At 43.6% G+C, this 12,739-nt stretch overlaps 1 protein-coding gene across 1 annotated transcript in view; it reads right to left on the bottom strand.

Annotated features, from left to right (window-relative positions):
- Positions 1 to 340: 340 nt before the first annotated feature.
- CD164 (CD164 molecule) overlaps positions 341 to 12,739 on the bottom strand; it is a 158,894-nt gene continuing 146,495 nt past the window's right edge. Inside the window, exon 6 of the mRNA XM_078648404.1 lies at positions 341 to 1,810. Coding sequence (XP_078504530.1) covers positions 1,644 to 1,810 — 167 coding nt within the window. The 3' untranslated portion in view covers positions 341 to 1,643. The remainder of the gene's footprint in view (positions 1,811 to 12,739) is intronic.

Raw genomic sequence — 12,739 nt, 5'->3', positions numbered from 1 at the left:
CTGAATGTTGGATGCCTGTGAGTGAGGAATGACAGTTAGCGATGGGATGAGCAGCATGTAGGCTGCTCCTGGTGGGGTTGCTGTTACATGGGACTAAGGGCTGACTACATCACCTGTCTACCTGGTCTACCTATCTGATGTACTTGTGTACCACCTGGTTGTACTTGAACCAGTTACTGAATAAAAGGTACATTTGAACTCGACTTGGCTACCAGCATCTACTTGTGTCACAGGACACAACATAATCACACTGAAAACGCTGCAGCCACAAGATTGCATAATTATACTTCCACAGCTTATGGAGATACATCATACTGCGGACAAAAACGCCTGAAACTCATTTTGGTGGTAGTAACACAAGATTTTATTTTTCAATAAATTGGCAATGCTGTATCGCAACTGCTAAAAATGTATAATAATGATTTAAAACATCTATCATTTTGCTAAATTGGGTACTGGAAATAAAATGAACATACCAAAGCTAAACAAGAATGCAAATATGGCAAAACACCAGTGAGTGTGCAAATTTCAAGATATTTTTTAAAGCATCCTTGCTTCACAATTTGTCAGCATTTGCAAAGAATGTGTGGCTCAAATAGACAGTGCAAAAGGTTGATGAGCAACACTTCAAATTAACCTTTATTTTCCCAGTAGCCCTTACATCTACTTTTCACCCAGAGGCCTGCTCCGAATCCTGGTCAACTTTCAGACATTGCACACTAAATTACAGAAAAGCACTCCTTCAAAATTTAAAGCTATATTATTCACATTGTTAGAGACTTTTGCCGGCATTTAAAGAAACAGCTCATTTGGGATTACGCAGGACATCAGAAAGGATTTCAACATTGTGTAATTTAACAGCTTCATTGCAACTGCTTAACGTTATTTAAATATGGCAAGAACGATTCAGAGATGCTTTCTAGTGTTATTAGTTTTTAAGGCACTCTTTAGCTCGGGCAGAATAGATAGTGCAGCATTTTAACTCGCTGACAAATACAGACCTTGAACAAATACTTTATTAACATTCACCTTTCCCCAACGGTACCGCAAACCCCATAAGACATCATTTATTTCTAATGTAGAAAAAATTGACTTTGCCTAATGTGTTACAGTCCAAGCAGTTTTACAAACATATCTGGTAGTTTTCTAGTGTATGAAAAACCACAAGCTGTCCCAAATCACACACCTCATCCCCACCCAATTTCTAACACGTCATTGATTTAGTACTTTCGAAAGGTACGCTCTAAATAGGATTGCAAGATACTGCCCTTTTAAGAATAATAACAAAGTACACTAGCAGTACTACTGTTTTGTCATAGGCCTGTCAATTTTTGACACAGTTTAAGGGTATCGAAATTAACCATAAAATGCACCTTTGGCATAGGAAGAAAAAAAATATCTATAGTTGCATTAACTAACACATGTAAAACAGCCACCACAAGGTTGCATGCAGCATGTGCGCGCATAGAAGTATGCACATTTCTTTTCCCCATATGTTCCGGGAAAGTATCCTGCGGTCTTCCTAATTAAGGGTATTTGGAAACACTGTCAGAAATGAGAAAATCTCAAGAAGAGAACGGGTTTTGGTTTGAACAATATGCAATATTATTGGCGAGATGTCAGCAGTAGCAGAATGGCACATCTTAGAGAGTATGGTAATTTCTGTCCTTGGACTTGCAAAATTTATAAAGGAAGAAGATCACAGCCTGCACTCCCAAAACGAGAACAATGCCACCAATGAAACTTGCTGCGTCAAAGGTGGCTTGATTTGGAGAAAATTTGGTTGGAGTCACCGTGGTGTTAGCCGCACCTGCCAAACAAAAAGCATCAACAGGCTGAAAACATTTCCAACTTCAGCAGCGAATGATTTTAAACAATCTCACACTTAACTATTTAAAACAAATCATACATTGTCTTTTAAATAGTGTTTCAGAACACGCAATATTTTATTTTTAATTATTTTATTTGTGTTGGTCTTCAAGCTCCTTCAGAGAGATTTGACTAATCAGAGCTAAATAACTGGGCAGATGACATTAGTTAATAGTAGTTTACTTCCTACTCCATACACGAGGTAATGTTTCTTGAAAAAGTCAGAGGTATAACACTAATAATGGTTTCAAAAGTCCTACACCAAAATGTTTATCATCAATCTGGTGATCTTTGGTGTGATCAATACAAAAGGAGAGCTCTTTTTGGGTCCAAGTGATGGAGTCTCTCCTCTTCCTTAGAAGGATGAGGTGGAGCGGGGGAAAAAAGAGGGCAGCCTGACATTATGGCCTATATGAAAAGAATTGATCCCTTCTGATAGAAAAGAGGCATGTGTACAGAGGACCACTTTGTCTGGGTAGAAGCTGGTGTACTGAGGGTTAACAAACAAAACTTGAAGCTTGCTGACAGTCCTGGCTGATGTAATGGCCAAAAGAAAGACAGTTGTTAGAGTCAACAGCCACAAAGGGCAACTGTGCAAGGGCTTAAATGGGGCAAGGGCTCAAATGGGGCACACATCAAGAATGTAAAGACTAGATTGAGATCCCATTGTGACATATCAAAGAAGGTGGGCGGACACAGATGCTGTAAACCTTTCAGAAACCTTCTCACAACCAGTGACTTGAACAAAGAAAGTTGGTCCAGCAGTCACAGGAAAGCTGACTTGGCCAAAACATAACATAACTGAGCCCAACGCAAGGTTTTGCTGGGCTAACAAAAGAACAAACAAGAACACATACAACAAGGTAGCAGAAAGGGGGTCCACCCGACGCATGGAGCACCAAGCCACAACTGTATCCCAACAGCAGGCGAATATTGTTTGAGGTCACAGGAACTAGGAGGGACATTGAACACACAACTGTTGCTGCTCAATCTCCAGGCATGGGGCGGAGAGAGGTCAGGTTTGGATGCAGGACCCTGTGACAGAAGGGCCTTCCTGATTGGAATACTCCTGTTCAGGAGTTTAGGAAACCATACTCTCAGTGCGCAATCCAGAGCAATAAGAATAACTTAAGCCCAGGATATCCTGATCTTAAAGGCTCAGGGCAGGAATGGTATAGGTGGAAAGGCGTCCAGGAGTCCAGAGGTCCACTTACGGTGGAATGCATCTCCGGCCTTGGGCCACATATAAGGTGTAACTGCCATTCTTGATCCGTAAGGCATATACGTCTAAACTAGTCTGCCCTGGTGTGCAGAGATACTGCCATGGGCTGTACAACTTAGAAAAATTCCTGGTACACCAGCCAAGTCCAAAGACGCTGAGTCTCCTAGCATATGACCCACAACCTTAACCCACCCAGTTGGTTGCACTAGTACACGGCATGGGTGTTGTCCGTGAAACGCTGAACCAGCCTTCCCTTGATGTATGGAAAGAAAGCTTTCGTTGTCAAGAGGATGTCCCTCAGCTCCAAGAAATTGATGTGGAGTTGAGAATCTCAAGGCGACCAGAGTCCTTGGATTAACACCTCTCCGATATGGCCGCACCAATCCAGGAGTGACACATCTGTCACTACTGTAAGCTTTGGGGAGGGGGGGGGGGGGGAGACGGGACTGGGGCTCCCATTGACCTAATCGCGGGAGGTCAACCCCCATTGCTAGTCTTGTGCAGTCTTCTACAAGATCTGGACAAGGTTGGAGAGATTTCCCTGATGATGTGCCAACAGGGACTTCAGATCCCACTACAAAGTCAGCCAGCATGTGCTATCTGGCATGATTCACCAGCAGAATGCAGAAGCCATGAGGTCCTGCAACTTTCAGAGTCAGTCTCACCCAAATTTCGGATAGAAGCAAAATGTCAGAATCAGCCTGAATATCCTGGACTCGCCGCCCTGGGGGATAGGCACGATATCGCACTGAGTCCAGAATTGCTCTGATGAAAGTAAGCATCTGAGTGGAGGTTCAAGTGTGGCTTCAGCACATTTATAGTGAACCTCAGGAAATGCAGAACATGCACTGTAGTGTGGTGGTGGGTGACAACTGATTGGGGCGAGCCAGTCTACAACAGCCACTAGAACCCCCGGCCTTTGCAAATAGGATGGAACAAACTCCATCACTTTCATGAATAAACTGGTAAGGCCGAAAGGGAGAACAGCAAATTGCAAATGCTCGTGGCCTTAAGACAACGCCTGTGGGCCACTAAGACGGAGGTACAGGCCCAGCTCTACCATGCAGTCTCCAGGGCAGACAGAACCCAAACCAACGTGAGCATTCCGAAGGACACAGGTCTAATATAGGGTGGAGAGCTTTTGGTGGGTACTAAAAAAATAGCGGGTTTAAGAACCATGCCCTTCATCTTGTGCGAACACTCTATCGATGGCTCCTTTGTCCTGAAGAGCCTGTACTTCCTGATGGAACATGAATACGTGGTCCTCCGTCATCCCTTCTGTGAAGAGTGGCAAGAATATAGTAAGTATAGCTTATACTCACTAATTAAATGCACGAAGTCCCGGTCGCGTGTCAAACACCGTTATGCCCGAGTGCAGGCAAACAACTGCGTCTTCCGGGTTCGCGGTAAAGAAGTAAGCCGCGACCGGGGGGGCGGCTAACTATATATGCAACAGGTGGCAGAGGCTATCAATTTATGTAGCGAAACTGACCTATACTCAGACTGCGGAGATTCTGGTCTGATATAGACGAATTGGGCACTGAGACAAGAGATTTATTTTGGGATTATTGACCACATTGTCTTTTCTGGAGACTGAACTCGTCATTTGGATTTACTGGACTCAATATTAATGCGGTCCGTGATAATTTATGACTAGAAACTGAATATTGAATTGCTCATTTTGAGGAACTCTGTGGACGTAGTGGACAACGCTTAATAAATCCAGCGAGGAATCAATACCTGAGAAAAACGTAAGCCCTGACGAAGTCGTAGGTAAACCCTACCACGGCGAAATGTGTTGGCACAAAGGGACTGGAGTGTGGTGAAAACAAAGAAAAGAACAAAAGCCCACTGATATTTTTTGCTGAATTCTTCCTATATTTACGAATTAAGACTGACTGTACATGTGTGCTCCAAGAGGCATTGTTTAACAGCATGGTTTCAGGGAGCCATCACTGTCATTTTTTCGAAGCTCTGTCAACCCTTTTTGAGCATTTGCTCCCAGAGTGCTTAGGGACATCACTCCTCAATACCTACAGGATATAAGCTTTTGGACAAATGTCGTGTCGGATCCTCACATGGTGCGTCTCCGGCGCTTGGGGTCGGGAAACGACCCAAAGGCCTGTGCTCAGGGCAAGTCCACGCACTCCAAAGTAATCCACAAGCTGGCGATGAAGCTCCTACCGGCGCTGCAGAAGTTGCCCTGGCCCCATTCCTGAGGGAGATCTCGGATCTGTTTCTGGAACCGTTCCCGTGGAAGATAGTCTTCCCACTTCAAGATCCTCTTCGAAGCCTGGTAACTAAGGAAGCACAAAAAGAAGGCGAAGTGTACTTGGGCTTTCCCCTCATGACATTGTGCTTCAAGGCCCCGTTCTGACACTCCACAGGCATAGCCAGCATTGGTTCCCACTCCACAGTATCCAGAGTTTCCTAGATCCGCAGCAATTCCTGTTCAGTTGAAGTTTTACGATGTAATGCAGGCCATCTTTGGGCAACCAACTCCCACTCAGCATGGAACCGTGAGGTGCCCCGACTGGGTTAGGGCTGACAGGCCCCCCCCTCCCCCATGCCAGCTAGGTCCTCTATATCAGCCCCCAGATCAAGACTGTTGCTGCCATGGGTGCCTTCTTAAACCCAGGCTCCATTTCATCTGGTGCGGACGCTCACACCACCAGCAGTGATAGAAGGGTCAATTATCCATACCTCCGAGCTGTTGCCACCCCAACAACCTTTGATGCAGTCACCATGCAGGCCCTACCAACCCCTGAGCTTACCACCTCTAGATAGACCATTCCTTCGTGGAGCAGGAGATAAGGAACAAGAGTAGGATCACGAGCCAGAAAAAAACTGGCACGAGTGGTTGGTGATGCCAGAGGCTTGTGCACTGCTCCAGACTATGGCATGCTTTCCCCTCTGGGAAACAATAGTTGCATAGCTCCAGCAGGTTAATGTGGAGCTGGCTCTCTGTGGAGACTAGAGGCATATAATCTACCCTAGATGACCGGCCCCATCCCAGAACCGATGCATCCATCACCACAGTGAGCCCGAGGTGGGGAAGAGAGAACTGGCACCAATGAATGGAAGTCTGCGTGGGAGTCAAGTGGTATTTGGCTTATTTATACTGAAACCCAATGTTAAAAGTTCTGCAGTTGTCCAGAGGTGGTCTATAGGGGACTGCGACGAGTCCGCCTTCAGCAGCCAGTCGTTGATATACAGAAATACATGTACACCCAACCTTAAAAAATGGCCAGCGACCACAGCTATCACTTTTGTGAATAACGGAGGGAAAGCGGATGGGGGGGGGGGGGGGGGGGGCACAGCAAATTGAAGGTTCTGCTGGTCTACCATGAACTGCTAGTACTGGCAGGACTAGTACATGCCAATGTGTGCTGCAAGTCCAAGGACACCATCCAGTCTCTTGGGTCCTGGGAAGAGAGAATGTGAGCCAATGTTAGCTTTTTACATTTGTCCTTCCGCAGGTTGAGAAGCCAGAATAGGCCGAAGGCCTCCATCCTTTTCCAGTGCAAGGAAGAAATGTGAATAAAAGGCCTTGCCTCAGAGTATGGTACCCATTCAGTGGCACCCTTAGAGAGTAATAGATGCACCTCCTGCAGCAGGATAGACGGATGCTCGCATGAAATTCATTCCAGAGCAGGAGGCCGGCAAGGAGGATGGGGGGTCCTAAAAGGCCCAGTGTATCCACTTTTAACAATCTGTAAGACCCATCTGTCGGACATGAGGTATTGTCAACCTGGGAGGAAATAATGAATCCTGCCTCACAAAAGCAGTGGGGTTAAGTTGGAAAACTGGAGTCCCTGCTGTCCAGCCTGAGAGCACTGAATGGTCTGCTGCATCACTGGTGGTGAAGGCAGTTGTCTATTGGACAGCCTCTTAGAAAAGCCCCTCCATTGATAGGGCTGACTGGCAAATTGTTTTGCACAAGTCAACAGTCCCAAGGAATGTGCCGTGGTCTTCTGTTCTTTGGCCCTCTGTCCTTCAGCGCAGAGTCTGCCTTCTTACCAAAGAGTACAGACCTTTCAAAGGGTATGTCCAACAGCAAAGCTTCCACATTGTCAGAAAATCCAGTCGATCTCATCCTGATGAGCCTTTGAAGCATGTCATTGGTGCCAACAGCTCTGCCAGTGCAGTTTGTGGTGTCCAGGACTGCACCATAAATGTATTTCACTGCATCCTGCTCATCATGAATGGCTCGAGTCAGGGAGGCCGCAATGTCTTCTGGGGCCACCATCAGGGTATCGCTGGCCATGTCCCATAAGGCGTATGTGTAGCAGCATAAAAGGCAGACTGCGTTTATGCGCCTCATGGTCACGCTAGCTGAAGGGAGTATTTGTTTGCCAAAAGTATCAATCTGTTTGGTTTTTGACCAGTCCCCTGGATGGAAAATCCAATCAGGATTAACCTTCGTGGTCCATCCTACACAATGAGACTTTCAAGGTATGGTGCTTAATAAGGAAAGTGTGAATCACCGGACGGAAGCTTGTGGCATCTGGTTTCTTGCTTACAAACAGGCACTCATGGCTTCGGCCACGAGCCATCAAGGCATCCAGGAGAGTGTCACTGAATGGGAATAATGGCTCTGATGTTGCTGCCCAAACTGAAGAATCTCAGTTAGAACGTTTGTCTTAGTCTCAATGGAGGTAAACTGCAATTCTAGTACCTCAGCTGCCTTCAGACACTGCAAATGAGTACCTTTCATCCGTTGGTGGTCAATATGGAGAGTAAAGCTCTGTTTCAGGGGAGTTTTCAAGCCCACTGGCATGTTTTGAGGCAAGGTGTAAGGCATAATCAGTATAACGAGGGGGAAGCGAACTATGATGATCTCCATCATCAGCATGATGGTGGAGGGTGCTCCTTGGACTGGCACAGGACCAGTGTCAGAACCAAAAATAGACTGCATCCTCTGCTGATAGTTGTGTGTAGAGGAACAGGGGAAGATAAGAATCAGGGAACATGACAACTCATGGCACTTTATTTCATGGCAAGAAATCGGGCAAGCTTTGACTGACGTGTATGAGCACATCGATCACTCCAGCAGGCCAATATGCAAGCTTATACCAGTGTCGGTATGGGTCCAGTAATGAGTCTGAATGGGGCAGATGTCAGGGGAGGACCTGCCAGTGGTAACCTGACTGAAGGGGTCTGTGGCTTTAAGGGGATGAAGACGCACCAATGGGAGTCTGAAGCAAACTAAAGATTGGTAGCATGACCTCCTTAAATATCTTCGTTTGTTGCAAGGTAGATCATAGCATGGGAAACTTGGGGCGTGTCAGGACCAGCTGAGGTATCTGTTCCATTGCTGGTGATACTGATGCCCCAGACATTCTCTTTGGACCCAAAGTGGTGGAATGGTGTTGAGTCCCACATCTCTCTTGTGCTTGGGATTGGACTTACCTGAAGATTTTGAAAATGAAGTGGATCGGTCAGAGGAACATCCTTATGACAGGGCCGGCAACATTAACAGGGAGCAGGCAGGACCTGTGCGATGTCTGCTACTATTTCTTATACTCATCAATGTACAGCTTTACTTCGAGGTCAAAGATTCCCTTCAGGTGCATTAGAGGACATTGGCCAGACACCTTGGAGACATGACCAGAGACCAGTCACCAAAAACCTACATTTATTTGCAGCAGTCTTGGCATAGCAATTCATTTTCAAAGATTGAAGATGAGCTTTGTATCCTTGAAAGAAAGGATCCAGTTTCAGCTAGCAAGGGTGGTGACAGCAAGCAAGGTATATGAGGCTCTGCTCCATCATTTCTAGGGTTGTAGGGACCTAGCCAGGAGCCACAGAAATCCAACTTCCAGTGGGCACCAGCACTGCTGTTAAACACAAATCCACCATGGCACCTGGAGGATATTGTAAAGGTTAGGAATATACAGCTAGAAGTAAATATCAACATAATCTAATCAGTAGTGACCAAATGTGTTGAAAAAGGCCTGACTAGATGGTATGGGGATATTAATATATTCTAATATTTGTTTAATGGTAAAATGAATGATAGGGAAGATGGTAGCATTGCAATTGTCAACAGCGTAAGAGATGCTGTTGTCAAAGAAGAGGAAGTAGTTGTCTGTAACCACTGACACTACAACTGTAAATTCTCAGTTTCCTCATAAACGATGATTACTGTTGATGGTGCTTTTGCCAAAGTTATCATATTTGATAAGCCTGACGATGATGGTGTCATCATAGGCAAGCCTTTGGTGAGACACTAGTCAGTTTTTTTTGCTTCAGCATTAGTGGTTCAGAAACTGGTTTTAGTCTACATTTGCCAATGAGAATCCAAAAAGAGGAACTGAGCTCCTGGCTTCCTCTGAACCGAATTTGGAAATTCTTTTGAGGTAGATGGGTCATGCTTTTAAGGTTCATGGGGTCTCTCTGAATGAACCCGGTTTAGATTTTATTGTAGGCTTTTTTTGAAGATCCATCTGAAACTTCTTCGCAAGATAGATTTTTTTTAGATGGGACCTTTTGTAGCCAAATAGAGTCTTTCTTCTTTATCTTTTAAGGTCTTAGTTAAGAAGGTGCAGCATATTTTGCATTCCTTATCTTTATGGTTAGGGTACAGACAAATACTTTCCTAATGAGATGAAAATCTTAAAAGTGTAAACCTTTCTTGCCTCTAGTCCCACAAAGTCTGAAAAGGAGATGCCTGACATTTTCTGTTTTTAGATGGTAGTCAAAGAAATATGAAGCCATCTTCACTGATTATCAAAGATTTACATTGAAATAAAAAGTCACTGATCTGTGAGGAAAAGAGCAGAGCTTAGGACTCCCTTCACACATGAAGTGCAGTAGAAAGCTGAAGGATGATGGTTTTTTAGGGTGTTTCCATATGACTGATTATTTCAAACTGGTTAAAGTTTATTTCTTTTGGAATGATGAAGTTAGGCTACTAAACAGTCTGTATTAGACATGGGGTTAAATTAACAGAGAATGCAACTAAGAGGTTACAGTGGGACTCAGCTCAATAACAGATGATTCAAGCATGCAAATCTATGAAAGATCCATTTCTGGAGAAATCTATCAGTTTTGGTAAAATGATTATTTTAGTATGGGCCACATGTCCTGCAATAGACAGAGGCAGTAAAATGCAATAGTCCACAACATTTTAAATCCTATTCTGCACAGGACAATAAGATAACATATTTGTAAAGCATCTATTCACCCAAGTCTCCGGTTTCTTGGCGCTCAAATAACAATATTTATTGCAACCCAACTCAATGATTCAGAGAAATGTCTGGGGCATGACGTAGAATAGCACTATCCGTCCTATAATTCCTACATGCAAGACTAGACTAGCAGTCTTAAACAGTCGCAGATTTCGGTTCAGAGCACAGATATTACTTTAGAGTAAGTATGGTGCAGAGATTGTGTGGGCTGCAGCCGAGAATGAATCCTGCCTGTTCGGGCAGGATTAGGTTAGACACAAAAACACAACCTTCTTGTAATATTTTAATGAGTATTTTAGTGTCCAGGTTTATCAGAGTAAGATGCCATCATTTCAACTTTCTTATTGCTATAGTATAATGCATAACAATGTTCTGAGCAATTAAATCACTTTAAGTGAACAGCCAGAAAATCAAAATATTACACACATTCGTCTGTGCAACTACTTTTCTGAGAGAGAGAGATTCAGATGATCAAAGAAAACTAAATAAGGACTAAGTTATGAACCAAGACAAATCTGCAAAAATATTTTTAGAAACGATATATGGAAGACAAAAAGATTAGTTCAATTAAAACAGATAAATGCTTCCAACATACAGGGATGAATTCAAATTCACCCTTAATTGGCTTCTACTACTCTTAACAGTCTACTTTCAAACATACAATTTTTAAGCATTACTAGCTTAAAAGGGTAGTGAAAACTATTGACCAAGCAAAATCGTGCAGATATCCATAGTGTCAAGATTGCTTTCCCTCTTTTAACCAGTTCTGCTTTAAGAATAAATTCCATGTGATTCCATTCCCAATGGAGGAAAATAAATCACATCATAACACTATTCAATCTGTTGATCTTATTAGACTAAACGAGCTACCCATAAACCCAAGAGGCCAAGGTATAAATAGTTAAACCAAACAATGGCACTCGTAGGTATCACTTAGAAAAATCAATAAACTGTTTAAATGGCTAGATAGCCATCTGCAGTTAATGCGGTCACCATTCATACCAGCATAAAGATTTCTGAAAACATTTGTCGTATTCATTAATATCCAAAACAGAAAATCATTAAAAAGTTACATTCACTGATCTTAATGAAATCATGTGCAATATACCTCCAGTGAAAAAGTACTGCAGAAAATAGAAATTTAACAAGTTCCGTTACAAAAGTGCATGTGTGTTTCTAATAACAAACCAAATTAAATTGTCAATAGTAGTCCATTTGCCTTTGTTGTTTAAAATGAACATCTTATCAGGACATAAATGATATGAGGAACATCTGAAACAACGAATGAATATGAATCAGCAAAATAAGAAATCAGGTGGTCTGGTGTAAAGCGAATTAGAGAAGCATAGTGAATATTACTGGACAACAAATTGGTGAAGGCTGCAACAAACTGCCAAATGTTATATGATCACCCTTGTGAAATGCCCAAACAATTGGTACTTACCTAGGGGCAAAAGATTTAACATGCAAAAATCTATACCAGCATTAAGCATCATTTACATAACTAAGCTGTTTATAAACAGCGGATGTGCAAGAAGGCACTTAATGCTTTTATATGCCAGTCTAAATACGGATAGACAGATTCCCATTCTTCAGAGGTGTGCAGGGTCACAACGGATTTGCATATGGCTGGGTCCAAACAGGGCTGGCATAGTGAGGAAAAGAAGGATGGATTAAACCCAGATCTTCTGACTGGGGGTGAGTGGTTGAAAAGTGTCAGCACACTGTTCATCATCTTTTTGTGTTTGCTATGTTCGCCCTAAGTGGCCATGGGTATGCCCAGACGTGGGTCCCTTGCTCACTGTGCCACTGGATTCAAGCTAACCTGCCTTATTTATTGGGGAGACGGGGGAGGGGTTCAGGGGGGTGAAACTCTGAAACCGGTCCCAGGATGCATGTTTCTGGTCCAGGGAGAACCTGACCTGGCAGTTCGGGTTGGACTGTTCACATGAGGAGCAGGGTCAAGTCTGATTTGCATATGGCTAGGTCCAAACTTGGGAGGCATAGTGAGCAAAAAACACATTAAAACCAGATCTCTTGCCTGGGGGTGAGTGTTTGAAATGTGTCTGCACTCTGTCCATCATCTTGTGGTGTTTGCCACAACCACTGCCATGCTCTTGAAAATCAATTTTGGGGCATACTTCTCAAGACAAAAAAGGTATTACTTTGTATTGGTAATGGTAATGGGAATGCCCACCAAAAATCAAGAATTCCCAGTGTTTCCGAATGATGTAGCTATGAATGTAAGGCTGTTGGGTATTAAGTGCACATACCCACTCCACCTGATGGGAGTTGGGGAATATACCTGGTGAAGCACCACCATCTGAAACTTATTTCTCAATATATCTGTTGTCCTGAGGTATAGGATTGGACAGTATTACCATGTTGGCCCTTTCTTTACACCGCAAAGGAAAGAAGAAATGTGTTACTTACCTGTAACTGCAGTTATCCATTA

Source organism: Lissotriton helveticus, chromosome 6, assembly GCF_964261635.1.
Source record: "Lissotriton helveticus chromosome 6, aLisHel1.1, whole genome shotgun sequence".
Taxonomy (NCBI): domain Eukaryota; kingdom Metazoa; phylum Chordata; class Amphibia; order Caudata; family Salamandridae; genus Lissotriton; species Lissotriton helveticus.
This window is presented reverse-complemented; position numbering and strand designations above follow the sequence as displayed.